The sequence below is a fragment of the Malania oleifera genome, chromosome 4 (assembly GCF_029873635.1).
Source record: "Malania oleifera isolate guangnan ecotype guangnan chromosome 4, ASM2987363v1, whole genome shotgun sequence".
Taxonomy (NCBI): Eukaryota; Viridiplantae; Streptophyta; class Magnoliopsida; order Santalales; family Ximeniaceae; genus Malania; species Malania oleifera.
This window is the reverse complement of record NC_080420.1, coordinates 87,418,035-87,444,219: the sequence shown is the minus strand read 5'-3', so window position 1 is coordinate 87,444,219 and position 26,185 is coordinate 87,418,035. Positions and strand designations below refer to the sequence as shown.

General features: G+C 35.9%; 2 protein-coding genes and 2 pseudogenes across 2 annotated transcripts; all 4 read right to left on the bottom strand.

Moving 5' to 3' along the window:
• Positions 1-26,185, bottom strand: part of LOC131153865 (putative 4-hydroxy-4-methyl-2-oxoglutarate aldolase 2) — a 48,128-nt pseudogene that overhangs the window by 8,243 nt on the left and 13,700 nt on the right.
• Positions 1,157-9,099, bottom strand: LOC131153864 (pentatricopeptide repeat-containing protein At3g22470, mitochondrial-like). The gene is made up of 2 exons (XM_058106315.1): positions 8,606-9,099; positions 1,157-1,313 (listed from the first exon to the last, which is right to left on the bottom strand). Exons 1-2 carry the CDS (start codon positions 9,097-9,099, stop codon positions 1,157-1,159), a joined length of 651 nt encoding a protein of 216 aa, XP_057962298.1.
• LOC131153863 (putative pentatricopeptide repeat-containing protein At1g12700, mitochondrial) lies at positions 16,315-20,853 on the bottom strand. Its single transcript, XM_058106314.1, has 2 exons — positions 20,808-20,853; positions 16,315-18,599 (listed from the first exon to the last, which is right to left on the bottom strand). Exons 1-2 carry the CDS (start codon positions 20,851-20,853, stop codon positions 16,642-16,644), a joined length of 2,004 nt encoding a protein of 667 aa, XP_057962297.1. The 3' UTR covers positions 16,315-16,641.
• Positions 22,917-25,372, bottom strand: LOC131154501 (putative pentatricopeptide repeat-containing protein At1g12700, mitochondrial; annotated as a pseudogene).

The following is a 26,185-nucleotide window of genomic DNA, read 5'->3' as shown; positions in this document are numbered from 1 at the left end:
TATGATGTTTGACTCTAGATGGAAAAGACACCCCAATATGCATGTCCTGATATGCTTTCCTAAGTGACACATAGGGCACTCAAATAAGAAACGAACTTGAACATACAAAAAACTTGTTGATTTTGAAGGAATGGTTTGATCCAAATGAGCGTGCCACTGATCAAGAGAAACCTATGAGTAGAAATTAAAAAAATTGTATGACAAGAATTGGATCCATCATGACCGCCATCAAAATAGTATAGACCATCCGCCTCATACCCTCCACCAATCCTCTTCTCTCTCCTGAGATCTCGAATAAAACAATAAGAAGGAAAAAAGGTCACATAACAGTTATGGGGTTTAGTGATGCAGGACAACATTAAGGATATGCAATCATAGGAGAAAGTACTAGAGATGGAGGGAAAGAAGAAGATGAATAAGAAGAAGAAGAGAAAAAAGAAGGAAGAGATGGAGATACAAGGGGAAATCACACATTCACTTTCAATTCAAATTCAACAGTAACAACTCCTACATGCCTTTCACACACTATTATAAGAAAGCCTCTAAAACAGGAAATTACACATATGCCCCTAAAGATACATGAAATTAGAAACAAACCCCTAAAATATACACAAACAATACAAACAAGCCCCCAACTACACATAATCCTATACTAATTAAAATAAACACACATAACAAATTTAACACACCAACCCTTGTCCAGTTATTCTCCATTAATTTCCAACAAACGTCAACTCATGGTTTTGCTTCTTGTCCTATACTACTCAGTTAATTGACTAATTACTTGCGAATTCAAGGGAAATTTAGGCGCATATAACAAAAATGAAAAAGGAATAGAAGGAATTGAAAGAATATTGCCAAAACTTGAACCATAAAAAAAAGTAAGGACTCAAACAATTTAAAACTACCAATATGGGAGGAGGGAACAGAATCCAAAATCCAGTGTGAGAAGGATGAAGAGGCAAGAAGCTTCATTGCACCTGAATGGGCCATAGTAGAACTAGACGTAAAAGATTAAGTGTGGAGTTGTTGAACCATGCAAAATGATTGTTAAACTCCTCTCAAGACATAGCAAATGACTCCCTAGTAGAGTGGCTAGGTTCATTTGAAGTGTCAATAGTAGAATTGCCCTTCGCAAGAAATTCATAGGCCCAAGCTAGTTTCCCAAAGAGATACGAACAGCAATCAACGGCATGATTTTCCTTGCCACAATGTGTGCAAATGCGAGAAATACCGCGTCGAACTCCTCATCCTCTCTCACAATATTTGCCATGACCACAATCCAAACCTCATTCTTGTCCCCAAAAATCCCCCTAATACAGTATAGGCAATATCCATGGTCGAATTATCACAGGAAAGAGCTTGAGGAGATATCAGGCAGCACACAGTAGCACTAATCAGACTTTTTGAAGACCTGGAAAAAGCCAGAACTTACAACCCTTCAGATCTTCCAAAATCCAGAACTTCAAGAGGCATCTATGGCTACACAGACATGAGCTCACAATATCCTGGAGGAATTCCTTAACTACAAAGAGCAGGGCAGATCACAGCAAAATACTGCAGGCATTTAATAAACAAGCTGGCAGCAGGTACGGGGGGCGGGAAATGGAAAGAAAAATGCAGGCAAGAACAGGAAATAAGTCTTTGGACACCAGTTGAAACCAACCATCAATTGGTACAAGATTGCGAGAAATCAATCATGACCAGAAAGTATCATCAATAGGTTAGGTCAAAACCTAATCTGATAATGTAATCATCCAGCTCCATAGATATCATGCTCCAGGTTATAAAATGTTAGAACATTGAACACAAAAACAATCCGGGATCTGAGGGTTGTTACCATGTAAAACATGTGTAGACATTTTTCTTTTCTAACATTTCAATGGAAGCATGCTCCGCCAATTTTTTCAACAGGAAAATGGGTGCTTCTCTGTAAAGTGTAAATAATATCAATATTTAATTTTCACATCAATACAACATTGAGACAGGAAATAAACATACTAATCTAATTTCCAAGAAAATGTAATATTGATACTTCCTACACATGTTCCAAAACACCAAGAAACGAGCATCGTTAGTAATTTTATAGTATTTTGAATGAAACAATAAAGAAAAAAATAACAAAACCCAGATAATTGAGAAGCAAAAGATTAAAATTTTAGAAACAGGACTGTATATCCAAGAAGTACCCTTTGAGAGTCCCTAGTCAACTTTGGTTCTTTACTGCATGCAGATATCAAGGGAATCTAATGTACAACGTTATTTTCCCAACAAATCATTTCAACTTCCCACCAATTGGAATTACGATTAGCTAGAACAACTAAGAAAAAAAAAAACAACAAAAGAAACTATATTAGTTGTGTCCTAGCATTCATCAACTGGTAAATACTTCTTTTTTCTTTGCACAAATTAAGCATTCAAAATTACAGAATAATAATTAACCTCTTTGTTTGAAGTGGGCTCAATAAAGAAAAGCTTCTCTTTTTCTACTGCTTTATTACTGAAAATATACACTTCAACAGTTTTGAGTGTCCTTCTTCTCTTACATTTTCTGGGCTACCAAACAAAGCAAGACAATGAGAAACAAATAGACATACAGAAAGAGTTACCCAAATCTTCAGAGTTCTGGCTGCACAAGCTTCAAAAAAACCCATGCTTCATATATTCACACAAAAGTTCTCAGACATGATTCTGTAGCAAAGTAATTTGAAATTCAATGTATAAATGAGGTGAAAAGTCTATTATATATGAACAAGTAATACAGTCAAGCAAACACTGTACAGCCATGTCATCGTTAAAAATTGTTTCACACAATGTATTAAATTTCAATTTCTGACTAAAATTTCAACACTTCAAAAATGCAGAAATTTTGATTGAAATTCCTATGATGATTTCCATTTTAAAAATAATAGAAATTAGTGGTAAGGGATGAAATTCTTTAATATAACTTTAGAAACTATTAATAGATATAATAATGCAAGACACAAAATTAAATATTATAAATAAAATACATCAATGTCAAGTATGTGGAGTATAAAATACAACAAAGGTAATTTAATAATCATATTAAACATACTAAATTAATATAATGAAATTGATAAATAACTAAACGACTATTTTATCAGAATACAGATAATTTAGTCATTAAAGGTCAAATTAGAAGGAAAACTTGAATTTCAAGGAAACTTCATTCCATGGTAAAAATTTCAACAAATTTTGATCTTTTGATAATTGATAAATATCAGATGATTTGTGGGCTATTACAATGGATGGAAATTGATTGCCATGTTGATTTTTGTGCGTGATGGAAAGTGGAAATTTCAATATAGGTTGTGAGTTCGCAGAAATTTAAGAAGATGGTTTGAGAGTAGTACTCCCAACGCATAGTCTGTGAAAGATCAAAGCAAGAAGGCACTGATTCTAATAATTAACAAAATGAGATAATATCATTCATTAAAACTGATTTTAGTCATAGTAAGAGGAGCATTATTCTTACTAATGGACAATTGATTAAATGCTCATAACAAATAAAAAAAATTGAGTCAAAAAAATGAAGTACAGATACTGCAAATTCAATTCAAACTCCAAAGCAAGTGGGAAAGCAATAACAAAAATCTAAGAACCCACTACACCTTCATTTGACTCAGGCCACCAAAAGTCAAAGCCAGTTTAGTTCATCCTCTTTAAGGCATGATTTGCATCATTGGCCGACCACTTAAAAGGTTCATCGTTTTCATGAAGCTGTTACTTAACATGTTAAGAGAGCTACGGTCGCCAAGAGGCACTAGATTCAGTTCTAGTTGCCCATGTTTATCATCTGTTTGTCAAAATTTATCTTACTCCCTCTAATGTTTGTTAACGGTTCATTTACCTCTCAAGGACTCCACATGCAATTGGGCTGCACATGCAAGAGAGAATTAAAGCTTTATATACTGTTGGCCAACCAACTAGAAGCATAAGCTTTTAGTTAAACTGGTGCCATAACAATCCTCAGTGGTGATTCTCGGCTTATCTAGTCAAAAGAAAAAGTAGCATAGTCCCTCAACTCCTGCAGCTGTAGCGGGAAAGGGGGCATTGAGGGGGTTCTACCTCAGCAAAGACAGATTCCTGTTTTTCAGGGGCATTAAACTATTATTGAAAGGCAAAGATGAGGTTCAACCATGGCAGACAAATCCCAGACACCAACAAGCAGGCAGAGAGATCAGGGTTTACCCGCTTATTATAATGAAGGCTCAGAATGCTGCACCCTGAAATCTCGATAGTTGCCCTGAATCTTATGCAGAGGATTCAGTTTAAATATAGTTTATAGATTCTAGGTAACTCATACAATTGATTGGAGTTATCACCATTGTTCCATAGATAAAATAAACCATAATTTTCATTTTTACAAAACCAATTTCCTGTCACTAACTATTTTCTTTTAATTGTTTGTGGAAACTAATATGCACCAAAATCCAAATAACTCATACAATTAATTGGAGTTATCATCATTGTTCTATAGATAAAGTAAACCATATTTTTCATCTTTACAAAAACAATTTCCTGTCGCTGACTATTTTCTTTTAATTTTTTGTGGAAACTAATCTGCAACAAAATCCTATTAGTTCACCATTTACTGGTCATCCTGCCATGCAACATTTCTAGTGTACTTGGCTATGCCATCTGACATCCACAAATCCTAGGAGAAGAGAGATTGGGAGAGAAAAAAAGATGATGTCTACACCAAGGGATAAACACTTAAATTGCAATTTTAATTCCAATCCTTGTAATGGTGATGTTAAAGGCCTAACATACTTGAAAACTGGGAAAATAAAATAGGGAAATCTAAAGGCATTACTTTCCCAATAGACAGAAACCATAAACTACTAATTTATGACCTAATAAAATACTATATAAACTATTGCAAAATAGAAAAATAATGTCCAAAATTTTAAAATAATATCAGAAATCTCAAATGCCTTAAATTTGAATTTCCAGCCTTGTTTCTCATAATGTATCATCTGGTGTTTTAAAGGAGAGCAGAAGAAACATCTTTGTTTGATTGCCACCTAGGAAGAGAGGTGTGGTTTGTTGCAAATTTAATGGAAACTAAAGCTTCTCAGTATTTTAAAGTGGAATATGCATGAAAGCTAGAGAATTGCTTCCAAGCATCATGCTCAATCAAATAAGAGTAAATGCCACACACTAAGTTAAAGCCATTACCCTCAGGAAAGTACCCCTGGTTGCAAATATTCACACTTAGGAAGTCAAAGACACATGTTTTGAAGGGTTTTTCTTCTTGCTGCCAAATTCCAACTTCCCAACTCCCTCCACACAGCCCCTCCCCCTTTTTTTGGCAGTGGCTTTTCTTTTCTTGAAGATTTTTCTAGCTGATTCGGATCAAATGAGCTTAGTCTTGAAGCCTCATTTATTGGCTCAGGATAGGGAATAGTCTATCCAAACGGCAATCAAATAATGTTCTGGCAACATAAATATAAAGATTGCTAAGAGCAGCATCTATTTGTACGTAAAGGGCCAACACCTTTCAATTGAGTGGTCTGATGCCCCAACATGATATTTACATCGGGCATTTGGGTTGTATTATTTTGGATAAGGGGGTTGTACAGGCACTCCTGGATGTGTTCAAGCTCAGGGTTAAGGATTTAGGGGATGTAATTGGTAATGAAAATACGCCAGCAAGATAGTCAGCAGCAAAAGGTGATGATCCAGTGATGCTCACACGAAGAAGTTGATTTCCAGTGAGAGATATCTACACTGCAAATCAAATCATATTTACCCTTCCCTCTTTTTTCTGAGGTATTGAGAATGCTCGGCAATGGTTTTTAGCCCAAAGAAGAATGAGAGAAGAATTAAGGTGCGGAAATTATGACTGCTGGTGGCTGACTGGCGGTAGACAAACACATTGACTGCAGCCATGACTTAGTCTGGTAAATTTTCCTGTAAATTTTTGTGATGTCTTGGCACATGGTCAATGGAGAGGGCCAAATCTGCCCCTCCTAATCATGGAGAGAGTTCTTGACCTGGTAGCGGTGAGGGCGTGGGGCGGCAGGAGCCACAACTGTGAATCATGCTTGAGCACACATGGATGAACAAATAATAGTGGGCTTTGTTGCAAGGTCAGCTTGCCAGTTGCCAGGGGCACACAACAGTTGTCTAGTGCTTTTATTTTTCTTTTCAAAATGAAGTTGGCGTAACTGTGAATACAAGATAAAGAAAGTGAGAATGATAAGTCTGTAAATTGATGGTCAGGGTCAGTCAAATTTTTCACTCTGAGATTGTAAGTGAAGTGGATGGACCAAAGGTTGGGCGCTGACACCAAATTTACAAAAAAACAATAGGGGATGAGAGAGAATAGAAGAGCAAAGAGAGAAATAATGTAGCTATGCACTACACCAAGTGACAAATCCTAGAATTCAATTTCAATTACAAATAAAGTGTCCCAGTCAATTGAATAGATTAATGCTTGATATACATTGTTGGTCCTCAACGAAACAACTTAAGCTCTTACACAAAGTGGTAAACTAACTAAAGCTTTTACATAAAAGTCGTAAACTAACATGGTATCAAAGCTATAGTTGTGAGGAGGTCTAGGTTTCTAGTCTTGTTGCCCATGGTTATTGTGTGGTGGTTAGAAATTATCTTATTCCATGGAACACTGGTTATTTATCTTTTGTTTATCTCCACGAGCAATCGGGCTGCATATGCAGGGGAGTCTTAAAGCTTGATATGCATTGTTGCCCGCAACCTAATAGCTTAAGCTTTTAGGTAGTGTGGTATCGTAACAAAATAAAACTAGTTTCTGGCCGATGCGCAAAGAGTTATAAATATATTTTAAAAGAAAATCATCAAAAAGAAAAAACAAACGTATATATAATAACATATATGATTTTCATTTGAAAGTGCATATAATAAAAACATAATTTTATTTCCTCTTTACTAATTTTTGTCCATGAAATTTAGCATTATACACTGTAGCCATTCATGTTCATAGGCCATATGTTGTTTTATGTTGCATTGAGCAGAAAATTAAACATAAAAAAATAGAATTTTTAAAATAAAACCTTTCAAATTCCATCATTCCCGTTTCATCCGTTCATTAAAAATTCAATAGTTTTGTCCTATGAGGCTTTTGCTCTCTTTCTTTCCTGCAAGAGCCTCTGCACGTCCATAGAACTGATTGAAGGAAAGTATGGAGGAGAATTTCCTCAAGTCGATGCAGATTGAAAGTAAGACCTTCAATCTGAATTTGGAAAATATTGGGGATGAGGATTTTGTTCACCTGGAGTAGAAATCCCAAGCGAGGAATCGACAGATCAAGATCACTCTCTCAGCCACAAGAGGGGTGTGTGATTTGTCTCCCTTAATTTATAACTTGGAGCATTTATCTCATCGCGGTGAGTAGATAGAATCACAAAGGTAAATTCTTGGAAGTGGAAGTGCAGCTGAACAACAAAAGAAATTCTATATTGGTCTCAAGGTGTCACAAGCCAAGCTTGTTCAAGGCATTTTGCTTTTCCGTGACTGCTTGCCTCGTGTTCATGGGATGAATAAACATCATGTAAGTAATAATATATGTTTTACTTTCATTGAGTGTGCTTATGCCTTAGTGTAGAATGAGAGTATGACTCCTCGATCAGTTTGATGTTTCCAAGGGTCAAAATTAGAGTATCATATAAAACTATTTAGCTATTTAGGGGAGGTGAGTGCTCATCAGTCTACTAAAACACACTAGCATTTGTAAACGGGTTAACCTACTTGCATCCGTCACTAAACAGTAAACACACCTTGCCTAAGGAGGAATTGTTAATGGATTACATTTCTTCAATGTTTGATGTGTGCTTATCATTTGCTTACATGAATTGCTTATTGCTTCCGCTTACTTTAATAAGATAATAGGAAATTGTAAGAGTTTGTGCACAAACAAGTTCTACATTTTCCTATAAGAAGACATTGATTAATCCAAACAGCATAAATATTATTTATTTGTCCATATTATAAACATTGAGCAAGCTTCCAAGTTAAATAGTCAATATAGAGCTGTAAATATGTTATTTTGTCACCTTAGAGAGTCTTCTATAACATATCACAACAAAGTGATCCTAAGAAGAATTTACACGAGAAGAGAAACATAGTTGCCACAGAACAACAATATGCAGCCAGTACCAGCAACTAATGTTAGATGTGATACAATAAGCACCAAATAACAATAAACATGAAAAAATTCCTCAACTTGCCACCTTCTCAACATTCATTGCTAGGTCTTAGTTCAAGTTCATAACTGTCACAAATGCCTATGCATCATATCCAACAATGATAGATCTAAAGTACAAATAGATTGCAACTCTGAATAACATGGTCATAGTGTTTGCACCCACTGAGAAACCCCGACTAGCCATTATGTGAAGGAGTTGCTTTGCTCTCAATATCTCAATGTTGTGAAAAAGTCCTTGGATAATTATATTATAAGTGAAACAATTTGGGGTTGCTTCATTTAACAACCCTCTTTTACAAAACCCATTCATGATTCATCATTATATCTATGAAGATTAGGTTGTAGCTTTTTGGCAGAGAGATTTTGAAAGGTTTCCTTTGCAAAGTTTTAAACAAGGCCATCGCCACATCAACGTATTTGTTTTTGAATAGGCCATCCAACAAAGTTGAGTATGTTACAATATTAGGAGTTTGGCCATGAGCTTGTGCATCCTGCAGCCGGCCCACCTCGCATAGGCCGCTTATAAGGGTTATGAAAGTCACAGTGTCAGGAATCAATCCATTTTGATACATTTCTTCAAAGAGCTTCATGCCTCCCTCCATTCTTTTACTCTTGCAAAATCCATTGATCAAAATGTTATAACTATAAATACTAGGCAAACAACCTCTGACAACCATCACATCAAATACATCCAATGCCATGTTCATTTGGCCTTGCAAAACAAATCCATCCATAAGGGCATTGTAAGGTATAGTATTAGGCTCTAGACCTCTTCCAATCATCAATTCCACAACATGCTGTGCTTGAGCAACCATCCCCTCTTTACAAAGGTCATCAACCAATATGCTGAAGGTATACACATCTGGTGTGATTTCTTTATCTATCATTTCATTCAACAATCTAGTAGCTTCTTTCCACTGACATGAACTACAGTAGCCATGGATTATATTCACATACAATTATTGATTTATCAAATTACTCAATTTTATTTATTGGGTTGATTTAGTAAGTGAAGAAAGAGAAAAACATCCAACATTGATGATGGTGATTAAGCTCGTCTCAACACTTTTTTTTTTGCTTTGGAAACCTTTCAACATAAATGCTACTTGTAAAAATTCTCTTACACTTTACACAATAAACACAAAAAGTCAAAAATCAAAAATGAGATCCATGAAATGTATAAAATAAAAATAGAAAAAAATGTTACATATAGCAACAAAACCAAGCCTTAGTCCCAGTAAGTGGGGAGAAACTAATGTTACATCCATGTAAAAATTTCATGTCATAGCAAAGGTGCCAAACTTAACAAATGATTGTCATACATGTAAAATCTTTACATAATCACACCAGAGAACTTTGGATTTGAAATTTGATTTTTTGATTCAATGGGGGTTATATGTTCTCACGAAGAGGCAGAGTTCTAGTCCAATTCTTCATACGACCTAGTGTATCTCCGTGGGGAGCTCTTGTATTATTTGTGAAGAAGAAGGATGGGTCTATGAGAGTGTGCATAGATTACACGGAGATTAACAAGGTAACAATCAAGAACAAATATCTGTATCGATGACTTGTTTGATCAGCTCCAGGGTACACGGGTGTATTCTAAGATCGGCCTCAGATCAGGCTACCATCAAGTAAAGGTAAGGGCAGAAGATATATCGAAGACATCTTTTCAGGACTAGGTATGGGCATTATGAGTTCCTTGTTATGCCATTTGGTCTGACGAATGCTCCTATGATATTTATGGATTTGATGAATAGGATTTTCCCGAACTCTCTTCCTCGTCGACGGAATTCAGAGTCGCCCAAATATCCTCTCAGTATCTTCTCGTTAATGAAGCGTACCCTCGTCGATGAGCTCCCAGTGTAACATCGTCGACGAACGCGAAGCTGCTGCTGCTTTTATACATTTTTCTATTTTCCTCCCTCTTATTATTTAAATACCATTATTCTTTAGGTCATTACATCTTCCCCTTCTTACAAAATTTCGTCCTTGAAATTTACTATTTATATAACTCATCATCCCTTAAAGGCAAAATGGTCTACTTATTTTATTACTTACCCTCACTTATGGCGGAGGAATACTGTGGTTACATTCCGAGTTCTGAGAGATTACATATACAAAAGAAAATTTCTCCCAAAACTAAAATACCACTTACTAACTAAAGCATTACATGTACCTGCAAAAGAAATACTACACATTTACTTACATTTCCTAATTACATCTGAACTTCTTGGAATAATTGTGGGTACTTTTGTCTGATCTGTTCCTCGAGCTCCCAAGAAGCCTCTTCTATTGCATGATTCCTTCATAGAACTTTTACCAGAAGAATCTTCTTATTATGCAATTCCTGTTCTCTTCTATCCAGAATTTGCACTGGTACCTCCTCATAGAGTAGTGAATCACTAAGCTCTAATTCACCATAACTGATAATATGAGAAGGGTCTAGGACATATTTCCTTAACATAGAAACGTGGAATATGCCGTGCATCCTGGATAACATAGGTGGTAAAGCTAACCTGTAGGCAACCGGTCCCACCTTCTCTAAAATTTCAAACGGACCAATGAACCTAGGGCTAAGTTTACCCTTCCTTCCAAACCTCATAACTCTTTTAACGAAGCTATCTTCAAGAATACATAATCACCAATATCAAATTCTAATTTCCTACGGCGATTGTCGGCATAACTTTTCCGTCATCTCTGAGCTGCACTGATTCTATCTCTCGTAAGCCGAACCTTATCATACGCCTACTGCACAAGCTCTGGTACCACAACTCGCCGCTCACCCATCTCATCCCAATACAAAGGAGATTGACATCTCCTACCATATAAAGCCTCAAATGGTGTCATGCCAATGCTGGCCTGATAACTGTTATTATACGCGAACTCTACCAGCAGCATGAAACGAGTCTAGTTACCCCCAAAATCTAATACATATGCTCGGAGCATATATTCTAGTATCTGTATTGTCCTCTCAGTCTACCCATCTGACTGAGGATGGAATGTCGTGCTAAACAATAACTGAGATCCTAAAGTTTCTTGCAAGCTTCTCCAGAACCGTGAAGTGAAATGTGGGTCTCGATCTAATACTATGGACACAGGCACTTCGTGAGAACGGACTATCTCCTGGATGTAAATCACCGACAAACGGTTAAGGGAGTAACTGATCTTGATAGGAAGGAAATGGGTGGTATTGGTCAACAAATCCACAATCACCCAAATCGCATTTTGGCCATGCGATGTTGACGGCAGCCCTGAGACAAAATCCATAGATATATGATCCCACTTCCACTCTGGGATAAATAACGGCTGCAACTGACCTGCCGGCCTCTGGTGGTCAGCTTTTATCTATTGGCATGTCAGACCCTGTGCTACATACTCGGCAATTTCCTTCTTCATACCACTTCATCAGTAAAGCTCTCACAGATCCCTGTACATTTTCATACAGACGACACATACTGGAGGATCACTCTTTACCAACTCTATACTGAGTCTCTCCAGATCCATCATAATCGGATACTGGATCTCCATAGCTGCTAACACTAGTCTCGCCGACTTCCTGCTCAACGCATCAGTTACCACATTTGCTTTTCCTGGGTGGTAACTGATAGTACAATCAAAATCTTTAATTAAATCTAACCACCTTCTCTGTCTCATATTCAATTTCTTCTGAGTAAAAAAATACTTTAAGCTCTTGTGGTCAAAGAAAATCTCACACTGCTCGCCGTACAGGTAATGCCTCCAAATCTTCAATGCGTGCACCACAGCATCCAATTCAAGATCATGGGTAAAGTAGTTCTTCTCATATTCTTTCAACTATTTGGACACATACGCCACCACCCTGCCGTGCTACATCAATACACAGTCAAGTCCCTTCAAGGACACATCACTGTAAATGATGTAACCCTCACCCCCTGACGGGATTATCAGTATTGGCGCTGTGACTAGCCTTTACTTCAATTCTTGAAAACTCTGCTCACAACTATCGTCCCATTCAAATCTAGCATTCTTCCTAGTCAATCGTGTCAGAGGCCTTGATAAAGTTGAGAACCCCTCAACAAAATGATGGTAATAACCAGCTAACCCCAAGAAACTCCTAATCTCCTGGACATTCCTCGGTTTAGCCCAATTCATTACTGCCTCAATCTTACTAGGATCCACAGAAATTCCGTCTCCTGAGATAATATGCCCTAAAAGCACAATTTTCTCAAGTCAGAATTTACATTTACTAAACTTGGCGTACAACTTTTTCTCCCTGAGCATCTGCAAAACCTACCTCAAATGAACCTCATGCTCCTCATAGCTCCTCGAATAGACCAGTACATCATCAATAAAAGCAACAACAAACTGATCTTTTTGAAAACTAAGCATACAAAATTAGTATGGGCTACAAACAAATTCTGATATTTCAATCTAACCAATTATTGACAATGACATTTTCAACATAAAGAGCAATTAGTTCAACAATAAAAAACTTATGACTAAACAAACAATGATGAGTAGATTATTAGGACACTCAACAAAATAAAATTTCTAAAAAAATAATTAAATTTATAATTATGCGCATTCTGTTTCAACATCATGCTCAAACAACTGCTTTGCTTGCTCTAATTTTGTTTTACCATATCTTTTACAAATTTGCAAAGATATGTAACCCATATATTTTTTATATGTGGCCATTTGAATATCTTTATTCATCTTTCACGAACCTTAAATGCATCTTCAAATTATTTATTTTTTTAAAAAAAATAATAATATCATTATCATTTGTTATTAACACATTGAGATGAACAACGTAGAAACACATAACAATAGAATAGTTTAAAGCATGCACATACGTCTAAATGTAATGAATAGTTAATTATACTTTGTGGCGTGACTATGTTTTAGTTTAATATCTTTTATAAATTATAGAATTGTGAATCATGACAATGAAGGGAATATATTACAAAAATTGAAGAAAATAGATTATTTTGTTCTTGGGGGGTGATTGAGAGAGGGACATAATTGTGTGTGAACTATAAGCATAAATCATTTCTTCATCTTGAAAAGACGATACTTGAGAGAGAGAAAGAGAGAATGGGGAAGAAAATTCAATGAATTTGTTTAGACCCAATAAGAACTTAGAATCGATGCACCTACCAATCATACATTAGTTATATAATTAAATAATTCAAAATTTTGAAAATTAAAAATTGAGATTCAGAGCATCGTGAGACCACAATGATCTCCTTTAATATATAGTATAGATATGACAACTCTTTTTATTCAAAAAAAATATAAAAATATATTATTTATTTATTGACCCTAATGACTTACACTACTCACGATTCAGTCCTTTTAACTCTTTAAGTTTTTTTGCAATTATATCCTAATATTTACAATGCTAAAATTTTTACCACATTGATTTCCAAAAGAATCTACTTAATGAGTCCTACAAAATATCAAAATTAAAATATTATTAGATTTTTATGGTCAAAGGTTTGATTTTTTAATTAAAAATATATATTTATCTTATTTTAACTTTATTATATCACTTTCCAATAAACAAGAATAATAATACTTAAAGCCATATTATTCATGAACTACTTAATAATTTAGGGTAGAGTTACCTTAGAAAACATTATTTAGAATTGTGTTTAGGCCTTAGAGTTCTATGACCCTAACACATGGTTTTACAATAATTATTGACTTGGAGATATGGTCAGTTAATTGGGATGCAACGTGTGATTGTCATGGGGATGGTTTCGGTATGTCTCTGTGATGTTGTGGTTGGTCCAGATAGTCCTAATGGCGGTGTTCTCAAACTTAGGATATATAATCATTAGATCCATAGTAATTACTCATACGTGACCGAGAATACTTTAAAGATATGACTTTTGTCAGAACACCAGGTATACGTCCTACCTCCCCCGATTAGAGATGTATTCAAGTCGAGTCGATTCGATACATTAAAATACTCGAACTCGACTCGACTAGAAGTTTATAAAACTCGAGTTAGACCTGATTATAAATTAATACTAAATACATATATATATATATATATATATAATGTATATAAAAAAAAAAAAGGGCAGTCCGGTGCACAGCTCCCACTTATACGGGGTCCGGGCAAGGGGCATACCATAATTGGTCTATATATAATATTAAATATATTTATAAAATATATATTATATGATATATATAATATAAAAAATAATAAAATTAAAAAGCTTGATTAAGCTTGAAACTCGACTCAACTACTATTATTGAGCTCGAACTCAACTTGTTAAAATGCTTGAGTAGCTCATACTCGACTCGAACTCAAGTAGAATCGAGTTGAGTCGAGTTAGGCGACAAGTCGAGTTCAAGTAGCTCGTGAATAAGCTCGACTCACTTACACCCCTACCCTCGATATTTTGATGGGTACTAAGTAAGAAAACTTGAGGAGTGCTTAAAGGCAAGCTTTTAACATTCTCAAGGGATTTTTTGGGCATCCATGTGGGAATGGGAGCCCCACGGACAATCCATTAAGGAATGGGACTGTGTGGGTCTCTCTAGTTCCATCCAACCCATCACCCATCACCTATGCCCCTTACATTCTTCTCACAGGCAATGGCTATAATCTCTCAGAGAGAGAAAGAGAGACCTTTTCATGCATCATTTAAATTTTCTCATCCTTGCTCAGGAAATGAATTATGTTGCTTATCATAATGAAGGCTCAGAATGTTGTACCTTGAAATCTCAATAGTTGTCTTGAATATTATGCTCTAGGATTCAGTTTAAATATAGTTTTCAGATTCTAAATAACTCATACAATTAATTGGAGATATCACTATTGTTCCATGGATAAAATAAACCATAATTTTCATCTTTACTAAAACAATTTTCTGTCGCTAACCTAACAGCTTAAGCTTTTAGGTAGTGTGGTATCCGAAAAAAACCAAACTAGTTTGTGGCCTGCATACCCAAAGAGTTATAAATATATTTTTAACGAAAATCATTAAAAAAAAAAAAAAAGCTAATGTATATATAATAACACATGATTTTCATTTTGAAGTGCATATAAACAAAAACATAACTTTGTTTCCTCTTTACTAATTTTTGTCCATGAAATTTAGCATATGATGTTTTATGTTGCGTTGAGCAGAAAATTATATATATATATATATATATATATATAGAGAGAGAGAGAGAGAGAGAATTTTTATAATAAAACCTTTCAAATTACATCACTCACATTTCATAATTTCATTAAAAATTCATCATTTTTGTCCTATGAGGCTCTTGCTCTCTTCTTTCCTACAAGCACTTTCCCACGTCTATAGATCTGATTGAGGGAAGGAATGGAGGAGAATTTCCTCAAGTTGATGCAGGTTGAAAGTAAGACTTTCGATTTGCATTTGTAAAAGATTAGGGAAGGGATTTTTTTTTTTTTTTTCTTTTCATTTGGAATAGAAATCCCAAGTTAGGAATCGACAGATCAAGATTTCACTTGTATGATTTGTCTCCCTTAATTTATAACTTGAAGCATTTCTCTCGTCACAAAACAATTGCCAAATTGCTTTTATGGGTGGTGAGCAGTTAGAACCACAAAGGTAAATTTTGGAAGTAGGAGTGCAGCTGAACAAAAAAAGAAATTCTATATTGATTTCAAGGTGTCAAGAGCCAAGCTTGTTCAATCCATTATGCTTTCCTATGACTGCTTGCCTTGTGTTCATGAGATGGGTAACCATCATGTAAGTAATAATATAGGTTTTACTTTCATTGAGTGTGCTTATGCCTTAGTGTAGAATGAGAGTATGACTCCTCAATCAGTTTGATGTTTCCTGGTCTCAAAATTATAGTAGCATATAAAACTATTTAGGGGAGGTGAGTGCTGATCAGTTTAGTAAAACTCACCAGCATTTGTAAACGTGTTTAGCCTGCTGAAATCTGCCGCTAAACACATGTTGCCTAAGGAGGAATTGTTAATGGATTACATTCCTTCAACGTTTCGTGTGTGCTTATCATTTTCTTACGCGAATTGCTTATTGGTTCCGCTGACTTTAATAAGATAATAGGAAATTGTAAGAGTTGGTGCACAAAAAAGTTCTATATTTTCATATAAGAAGACATGGATCAATCCAAACAACATAAATATTATTTATTTGTCCATAATATAAACATTGAGCAAGCTTCCAAGTTCAATAGTCAATACAAAACTATAAATATGTTCTTTTGTCACTTTAGAGAATCTGCTATAACATATCACAACAACATGATCCTAAGAAGAATTTACACATAAGCAAAGAAACATAGTTGCTATGGAACAACAATACGCAACCAGTACCAGCAACTAATGCTACATGTGACACAATAAGCACCAAATAACAATAAACATGAAAAAAATTCTCAACCTGCCTCCTTCCAACCATTCATTGCTAGGTCTTAGTTCATGTTCATAACTGTCACAAATCCTTATGCATCATATCCAACAATGATAGATCTAATTTACCAATAGATTGCAACTCTAGTAACATGGTCATAGTGTTTGCATCCACTAAGAAACCACGACTAAGCATTACGTGAAGGAGTTTCTTTGCTCTCAATATCTCATTCTCTTGAAGAAGTCCTTGGATAATTATATTATAAGTGAAACCATTTGGGGGGCAGCCATTGTCTTCCATTTTTTGAAGCAATTCATTTGCTTCATTTAACAACCCTCTTTTACAAAACCCACTCATCATTATATTATATGTATGAATACTAGGTTGTAGCATTTTGGCCGGGAGATTTTGAAAGGTCTCCTTTGCAATTTCAAACTTCCCAACCTTGCACATACCAGCAATAATGATATTGTAAATAACTATATCAAGACTCATTCCACTATTTTCAATTGTTTTAAACAAGGCCATCGCCTCATCAACGTATTTGTTTTTGAATAGGCCATCCAACAAAGTTGAGTATGTTACAATATCAGGAGTTTGGCCATGAGCTTGCATCTTATCTAGAAGCATCTGTGCATCCAGCGGCCTGCCCACCTCGCATAGGCCGCTTATAAGAGTTGTGAAAGTCACAATGTTGGGAATCACTCCATTTTGAGACATTTCTTCAAAGAGCTTCATGGCTTCCTCCATTTTTTTACTCTTGCAAAATCCATTGATCAAGATGCTATAACTATAAACACTAGGCAAACAACCTCTGCCAACCATCACATCAAATACATCCAATGCCATGTTCATTTGGCCTTGCAAAACAAATCCATCCATAAGGGCAGTGTAAGTTATAGTATTTGGCTCTAGACCTCTTCCAATCATCAATTCCACAGCATGCTGTGCTTGAGCAACCATCCCCTCTTTACAAAGGTTATCAACCAATATGCTGAAGGTATACACATCTGGTGTGATTTCTTTGTCTATCATTTCATTCAACAATCTAGTAGCTTCTTTCCACTGACATGAACTACAGTAGCCACGGATTAATGAGTTGTAGGTGAAAACATTTGGGGTAATGTTTTTACCAATCATTTCTAAGAAGAGGCTGAAAGCCTCATTTACCAGCCTGTCCTTGCAGAGGCTGTCAATGATTGTGCTATATGCTACCACATTTGGCACACAACCTCTTTCTTCCATCTTCCTTAGCAACTCAAGGGCTGCAGTATTTTCCCCAATCTTACATAACCCATTTATCATCATCGAATAAGTAAACACATCCAATTGATAACCGTCCTGCATCATTCGGTTAAATAAGCTTCCTGCTTGAGCAACTTCGCCACCAAAACAAAGGCCCTTGATAAGAGCATTCAAAGTGGCGGTGTCTGGCTCCAAACCGAGCTTCAAAATTTTTCCTAAAACAGAGAAACCAAAATTCACTCGATTCAAGCTGCAAAAACAATTCGTCAGGATAGTCAGACTACACACGTCGGGCGTAACTCCTACAGATTCCATTTGATTAATTAGGGAAATTGCAGTCGGATAATGTTTCATTCTCACAATCAAACCCAACAATTGATTAAATTCGACAATGGAAGGCGAGGGTTTCATCCGAACCATGTGACGGAACAACCCAATGGCATCATCAATACTGCCAACAATGCCAGATTTGCAATGCTCCTTCACAATTCGACGAAGGTGAGGCGTGAATGGTGCTGTTATGCTTTTGCTGGTAGTGATAGTAGCGTGAGTGCAAGTTCGAAAGAGGAGAAAAGGCATCACAGCATAAGTACTTACGGTGGCGAAAGCACCATCTCTTCCAAAAGCCATTCTCCGCACCATGCTGGTCAGAAGAAAAGAAGAAATGGGCATGAAAAACTTCGCACCCGATATCCGTCCGATACAGGGAAGTCGCAGGAAGTTGTTTCTCCGCACATTTACAAGTACGACGTCGTATCGGATGGGTTCCAGCCGAGCCCCATGGGCCCATTGTCCTAGTTGAAAAAAAACGTATACTAATAAGCACTATGTTGGTCAGAAGAAAAATTTAGAAAATGACATCAATTTAATAAAAATTAAATTAAAAAAATTAGTCAACTTACTGTGTTTTAAAAACTGAACTAATAAGTAAATTAGATAATCAATTCTTGTATTGACTAATTTAATTACTTTTTTTTATAATTTTATAAATATTAATCAAATAAGTTGTCTGTTTCTAGTTTTTAATTTTTATTTTTGACTCTTTATTTTTGTTTTTAATTTTTATTGATACCAAATAACCCCTAAGCTAGCTAGAAGAGCTAGTGCCTATGTGTTTCTTAGATATGCTGCAAATGTATAGAGTCAGTGATTTTTAGACATTAAAAATAACGATTATTTTTCAAGATGAAAATAGTTATTGGGTGGGCGGTGCCAAAATGTTAGTCATGATGCTTCAATTGAATCTTAGGTTATCTTCTACCCCTTCACAAAAAGAAGAATATTTTGAAGTTGGACCTAGAAAACGATTTTGGTCATAAATATAACATTATATAGGGCAGAATTCTACTACTTTATAAGAGCCATTTTTGTCCCATGGTGTAATTTTTTGATGCTATAAAAGATATAGAGTGAAATTGGAATTTACATATTATATCTTGCAGCCAAAGGTTTTTAATTAAAAAAAAAAATTCTTTATTTATTTTTATATACCTTTTATCCAATTTCAATAAGAAAGTCTATTAGCTAGATAAAGGAATTAGGCCAAACTAAATGCTTTGTCGAGCTTGGTTATGAAAACAAATTAATTACTTAAAGAAACTCTTCGGCTTAAATAGGCCCTAACACAATGGTTTAATTCCTATATGATTTGAAATGATTACAAAACAAATGAGTTTGTTCAAGGGCTTCTTCAGCAGGGGATGTATAGAGAGCTACTGCGTTTTCTCTATCCATGAAGGGGTCTTTGGCAGAAGAGGCACAGGGAGCTACAGTGGCCCTCCCGCATGAAAGGATCATGCATGCGAATGTGAGATTCAAACTAAACAATCTGTTGCCACTCCACCATAAGCAGATTATCCGGCCATGCAACATTTCTAGTGTACTTGCCTATGCCATCTGAGATCCACAAATCCTAGGAGAAGAGAGAGATTGGGAGAAAAAAAAAATGATGTAAACACCCATCAACACCAAGGGATAAACACTAAAATTGCAATTTTAATTCCAATCCTTGTAATAGTGATGTTAAAGGCCTACCATACTTGAAAACTGGGAAAATAAAATAAAGAAACCTAAAGAGATTAATTTCCCAATAGACAGAAACCAAGAACTACTAATTTATGACCTAATAAAATACTATATAAAATATTGCAAAATATAAAAATAATGTCTAAAATTTTAAAATAATATCAGAAATCTCAAATGCCTAGAATTAGAATTTCCAGCCTTGTTTCTAATAATGTATCATCTTGTGTTTTAAAGGAGAGCAGAATAAACATCTTTGTTTGATTGTCACCTAGGAAGAGAGGTGTGGTTTGTCGCAATTTTAATGGAAACTACAGCTTCTCAGTATTTTGAAGTGGAATATGCATGAAAGCTAGAGGATTGCTTCCAAGCATCATGCTCAATCAAATAAGAGTAAATGCCTCACACTAAGTTAACGCCATTACCCTCAGGAAAGTACCTCAAGTTGCAAATCTACACACTTAGGAAGTCGAAGACACATGTTTTCAAGGGTTTTTCTTCTTGCTGCAAAATTCAACCTTCCCAACCCCCTCCACACAGAGCCCCTCTCCCTTTTTTTGGCAGCAGATTTTCTTCTCTTGAAGATTTTTCTAGCTGACTCAAAGCAAATGAGCCTAGTCGTGAAGCTTCCTTTATTGGGTCAGGATAGGGAATAGTTTATCCAAACGGCAATCAAATAATGTTCTGGCATCATAAATGTAAAGAATGCTACGGGCAGCATCTATGATGTGTTCAAGCTCAAGGTTAGGGATTTAGGGGATGTAATTGGTAATGAAAATGCGCCAACAAGATAGTCAACAACGGAAGGTGATGATACAGTGATGCTCACTCCAACAAGTTGATTTCCAGCGAGAGATATCTACACTGCAAATAAAATCATATTTACCCTTCCCTCTGTTTTCTGAGCTATTGAGAATGCTTGGCAATGGTTTTTAGCCCAAAGAAGAATGAGAGAAGAATTAAGGTTTGGAAATTATGACCTCCGGTGGCTGACTGGCGGTAGACAAGCACAAGGACTGCTGCCATAACTTAGTCTGGTAAACTTTCCTGTAATTTTTTGTGGTTTCTTGGAACATGGTCAATGTCGAGGGCTAAATTTTCCATTCCTAATCATGGAGAGAGTTCTTGGCCTGGTAGAGGTGAGTGTGTAAGGCGGCAGGAGCCACAACTGTGAATAGTAGTGGGCTTTGTTGCAAGGTCAGCTTGCCAGTTGCCAGGGGTACACAACAGTTGTCAAGTGCTTTTATTTTTCTTTTCAAAATGAAGATGGCATAACTGTGAATACAAGATGGAGAAAGGGAGAACAATAAGTCTGTAAATTGATGGTCAGGGTCAATCAAATTTTTCACTCTGTGATTGTAAGTGAAGTGGATGGACCAAAGGTTGGGCGCTGATACCAAATTTACAAAAAACAATAGGGGATGAGAGAGAATAGAAGAGTAAAGAGAGATATAATGTAGCTATGCAACACACCAAGTGGCGAATCCTAGAATTCAATTTCAATTACAAGTAAAGTGTCCCAATCAATTGAATATATTAAAGCTTGATATACATTGTTGGTCCACAATGAAACAGCTTAAGCTTTTACAGAAAGTGGTAAACTAACTTAAGCTTTTACATAAAGTTGTAAACAAACATGGCATCAAAGCTATAGTTGAAAGGAGTTCATGGTTTCTAGTCTTGTTGCCCATGTTTATTGTGTGGTGATTAGAAATTATCTTATTCCATGTAACACTGGTTATTCATCTTTTCGGGTTGCTTAATTGTTAAAGCTTGGTATACATTGATGCCCACAACCTAATAGCTTAAGCTTTTAGGTAGTGTGGTATTGTAACAAAATAAAACTAGTTTTTGGCCTATGTACCCTAAGAGTTATAAATATATTTTAAAATAAAATCATGAAAAAAAAAAAAAAAACTAATGTATATATAATAACATATATGATTTTCATCTGAAAGTGCATATAATAAAAAACATAATTTTTTCCCTCTTTACTAATTTTTCTCCATGAAATTTAGCATCATACACTGTAGCCATTCATGTTCATAGGCCATATGTTGTTTTATGTTGCATTGAGCAGAAAATTACACATATAGAAATAAAATTTTTAAAATAAAACCTTTCAAATTCCATCATTCACATTTCATCCGTTCATCAAAAATTCAATATTTTTGTCCTATGAGGCTTTTGCTCTCTTTCTTTCCTGCAAGAGCCTTCGCACGTCTATAGAACTGATTGAAGGAAGGTATGGAGGAGAATTTCCTCAAGTCGATGCAGATTGAAAGTAAGACTTTCAATCTGCGTTTAGAAAAGATTAGGGAAGAGTGTTTTGTTCACTTGGAGTAGAAATGCCAAATCAGGAATCGACAGATCAAGATCACCCTTTCAGCCACAAGGGGGGTGTGTGATTTGTCTCCCTTAATTTATAACTTGGAGCATTTCTCCCGTCGCAAAATAATTGCCATATTACTTTTCTGGGTGGTGAGTAGATAGAATCACAAAGGTAAATTCATGGAAGTGGAAGTGCAGCTGAACAACAAAAGAAATTCTATATTGGTTTCAATGTGTCACGAGCCAAGCTTGTTCAAGGTATTATGCTTTTTTGTGACTGCTTTGCCTCATGTTCATGGGATGGGTAACCATGATGTAAGTACTAATATATGTTTTACTTTCATAGAGTGTGCTTATGCCTTAGTGTAGAATGAGACCATGACTCCTCAATCAGTTTGATGTTTCCTAGTGTCAAAATTTGAGTATCATATAAAGCTATTTAGGGGAGGTGAGTGCTCATCAGTCTAGTAAAACTCACTAGCATTTGTAAACATGTTTAGCCTCCATCACTAAATACAGCTTTCCTAAAGAGGAATTGTTAATGGATTACATTTCTCCAATGTTTGATGTGTGCTTATCATTTGCTTACATGAATTGCTTATTGCCTCTGCTTACTTTAATAAGATAATAGGAAATTGTAAGAGTTGGTGCACAAACAAGTTCTATCTTTTCCTATAAGAAGGCATGGGTCAATCCAAACAGCATAAATATTATTTATTTGTCCATATTATAAACATTCAGCAAGCTTCCAAGTTAAATTGTCAATACAGAACTATAAATATGTTATTTTGTCACTTTAGACAATCTGCTAGGACATTTCACAACAACGTGATCCTAAGAAGAATTTACACATAAGCAGAGAAACATAGTTGCTATGGAACAACAATATGCAACCAGTACCAGCATTCCATAGCAACTAATGCTAGATATGATACAATAAGCACCAAATAACAATAAACATGAAAAAAATTCTCAACTTGCCTCCTTCTCAACATTCATTCCTAGGTCTTAGTTCATGTTCATAACTGTCACAAATCCTTATGCGTCATATCCAACAATGATAGATCTAATTTACCAATAGATTGCAACTCTAGTAACATGGTCATAGTGTTCGCATCCACTGAGAAACCCTGACTAATCATTATGTGAAGGAGTTTCTTTGCTCTCAATACCTCATTGTCTTGAAGAAGTCCTTGGATAATTATGTTATAAGTGAAACCGTCTGGGGGGCAGCCACTGTCGTCCATTTTTTGAAGCAAGTCATTTGCTTCATTTAACAACCCTCTTTTACAAAACCCTTTCATCATTATATTATATGTAGAAAGACTAGGTTGTAGCTTTTTGGCAGAGAGATTTTGAAAGGTTTCCTTTGCAATTTCAAGCTTCCCAACTTTGCACATACCAGCAATAATGATATTATAAATAAATATATGAAGACTCATTCCACTATTTTCAATTGTTTTAAACAAGTCCATCGTGTCATCAACGTATTTGTTTTTGAATAGGCCATCCAACAAGGTTGAGTACGTTACAATATTAGGAATTTGGCCATGAGCTTGCATCTTATCTCAAAGCATCTGTGCATCCTGCGGCCTGCCCACCTCGCATAGGCCGCTTATAAGAGTTGTGAAAGTTGCAGTGCTGGGAATCAATCCATTTTGAGACATTTCTTCAAAGAGCTTCATGGCTTCCTCCATTCTTTTACTCTTGCAAAATCCATTGATCAAGATGCTATAAGTATAAACATTAGGCATACAACCTCTACCTACCATCACATCAAATACATCCAATGCCATGTTCATTTGGCCTTGCAAAACAAATCCATCCATGAGGGCACTGTAAGTTATAGTATTAGGCTCTAGACCTCTTCCAATCATCAATTCCACAACATGCTGTGCTTGAGCAACCATCCCCTCTTTACAAAGGTTATCAACCAATATGGTGAGGTATACACATCTGGTGTGATTTCTTTATCTATCATTTCATTCAACAATCTAGTAGCTTCTCTCCATTGCCATGAACTACAGTAGCTATGGATTAATGAGTTGTAGGTGACAACATTTGGAGTATTGTTTTTACCAATCATTTCTAAGAAGAGGCTGAAAGCCTCATTTACTAGCCTGTCCTTGCAGCGGCTGTCAATGATTGTGCTATATGCTACTACATTTGGCACACAGCCTCTTTCTTCCATCTTCCTTAGCAACTCTAGGGCTGCACTATTTTCCCCAATCTTACATAACTCATTTATCATCCTCGAATAAGTAAACACATCCAATTGATAACCGTCCTGCATCATTTGGTTAAATAACCTTGTTGCTTGAGCAACTTCACCACCAAAACAAAGGCCCTCCATAAGAGTATTCGAAGTGGCGGTGTCTGGCTCCAAACCGATCTTCAAAATTTTTCCTAAAACAGAGTAACCAAAATCCACTCGATTCAAGTTGCAAAAACAATTCGTCAGATATTCAGACTACATACGTTGCGCAAAACTCCCATAGATTCCATTTGATTAATTAGGGATATTGCAGGCGGATAGTGTTTAATTCTCACAATCAAACCCAACAATTGATTAAATTTGACAAAGGAAGGCGAGGGTTTCATCCGAACCATATGACGGAACAACCCTATGGCATCATCAATACTGCCAACAATGCCAGATTTGCAATGCTCCTTCACAATCTGTGTTATGCTTTTGCTGGCAGTAATAGCAGCGTAAGTGCAAGCTCGAAAGAGGAGAAACGGCATCACAGTATAAGTACTTACAGTGACGAAAGCGCCATCTCTTCCAAAAGGTATTCTCCTCACCATGTTGGACAGAAGAAAAGAAGAACTGGGCATGAAAAATTCAAGGCGATGGCATGGGTCCGCCCCGCAATAGAGTTGAAATTGGGAAGGAGCATTGCTGGGCATGAAATTGATGATGCCATAGGGCTGTTCCGTCGCATTGTTCGGATAAAACCCTCGCCTTCCATTGTCGAATTTAATCAATTGTTGGGTTTGATTGTGAGAATGAAGCACTATCAATTGTTGGGTTTGATTGTGAGAATGAAACACTATCCGGCTGCAATATCCCTAATTAATCAAATGGAATCTGTAGGAGTTACGCCCAACCTGTGCAGTCAGAATATGCTGACGAATTTTTTTTGCAACTTGAATCGAGGGGATCTTGGTTTCTCTGTTTTTGGAAAAATTTTGAAGATAGATTTGGAGCCAGACTGACTGAGACACCGCCACTTCGTATACTCTTATCAAGGGCCTTTGTTTTGGTGGAAGTCACAGGAACATTATCATGTACGGCGTCGTTCCAGCCGAGCCGCTTTGTCTCGGTCGAAGCATCTTGACCATGTTAAAAAGCCGAAAAGGGAGCATATGAAACAAAACGGTGGCTGTTGGCTCAATTTTAAGTTTTTTAAAAATTATCAAAAAAAAGAATCTAATATTTGATTTGATAGACAAAAAAAGAACCTTGTAAGAAAAATTAAAAAAATGGCATCAATTATCTTCCATTGAGAGTGAGAATGAAGCAATTGATTGGAAGAGTATAATAACATTATCATAGCTTACCATGTACAATTGGTTCAATTAGGCTTGATATGACATATGTTAACAATATATATACCATCAACTCAAGTATAAATTGACGTGCTCTTGAGAGCGTAGCATTGGGTCTTTTCTAGTGTTATATATTAAAGCAGGATTGTCTTTGCCTTAAAACCATCCAAATCTCGAATGCTAATTTCTCATAATTTTGAAGTTTTAAAATATTGATCTAATTTATGATTGGCTAAGTTATTTCTTCATTCATTGATATTGGTTTGCTTTATTATTTACTACGCTTTTTCAAAATAAAAAATAAAAAATAGCTTTTAAAATTTTACCTTAATTAGTAGTTGACTTTCATGCTTAAATAACTCTCAAAATTTCCCTTACATATGTTGCTCTCTCCCTCTCTCAACGTCGGGCCAAGGGGAATAAAAAATCATATGATTCATGTACACAGACATCTTCACATAAAGTCCGTTCAATT

Coding starts and splice junctions, on each gene's coding strand:
- LOC131153863 (XM_058106314.1), bottom strand. CDS start 20,853: ATGGCAGCAGTCCTTGTGCTTGTCTACCGCCAGTCAGCCACCGGAG. Junction 18,600..20,807: donor CCGCCAGTCAGCCACCGGAG/GTCATAATTTCC, acceptor TTTTTCAACTAG/GACAATGGGCCCATGGGGCT.
- LOC131153864 (XM_058106315.1), bottom strand. CDS start 9,099: ATGATAGATAAAGAAATCACACCAGATGTGTATACCTTCAGCATATTG. Junction 1,314..8,605: donor GTTGATGTGGCGATGGCCTT/GTTTAAAACTTT, acceptor ATACTGTATTAG/GGGGATTTTTGGGGACAAGA.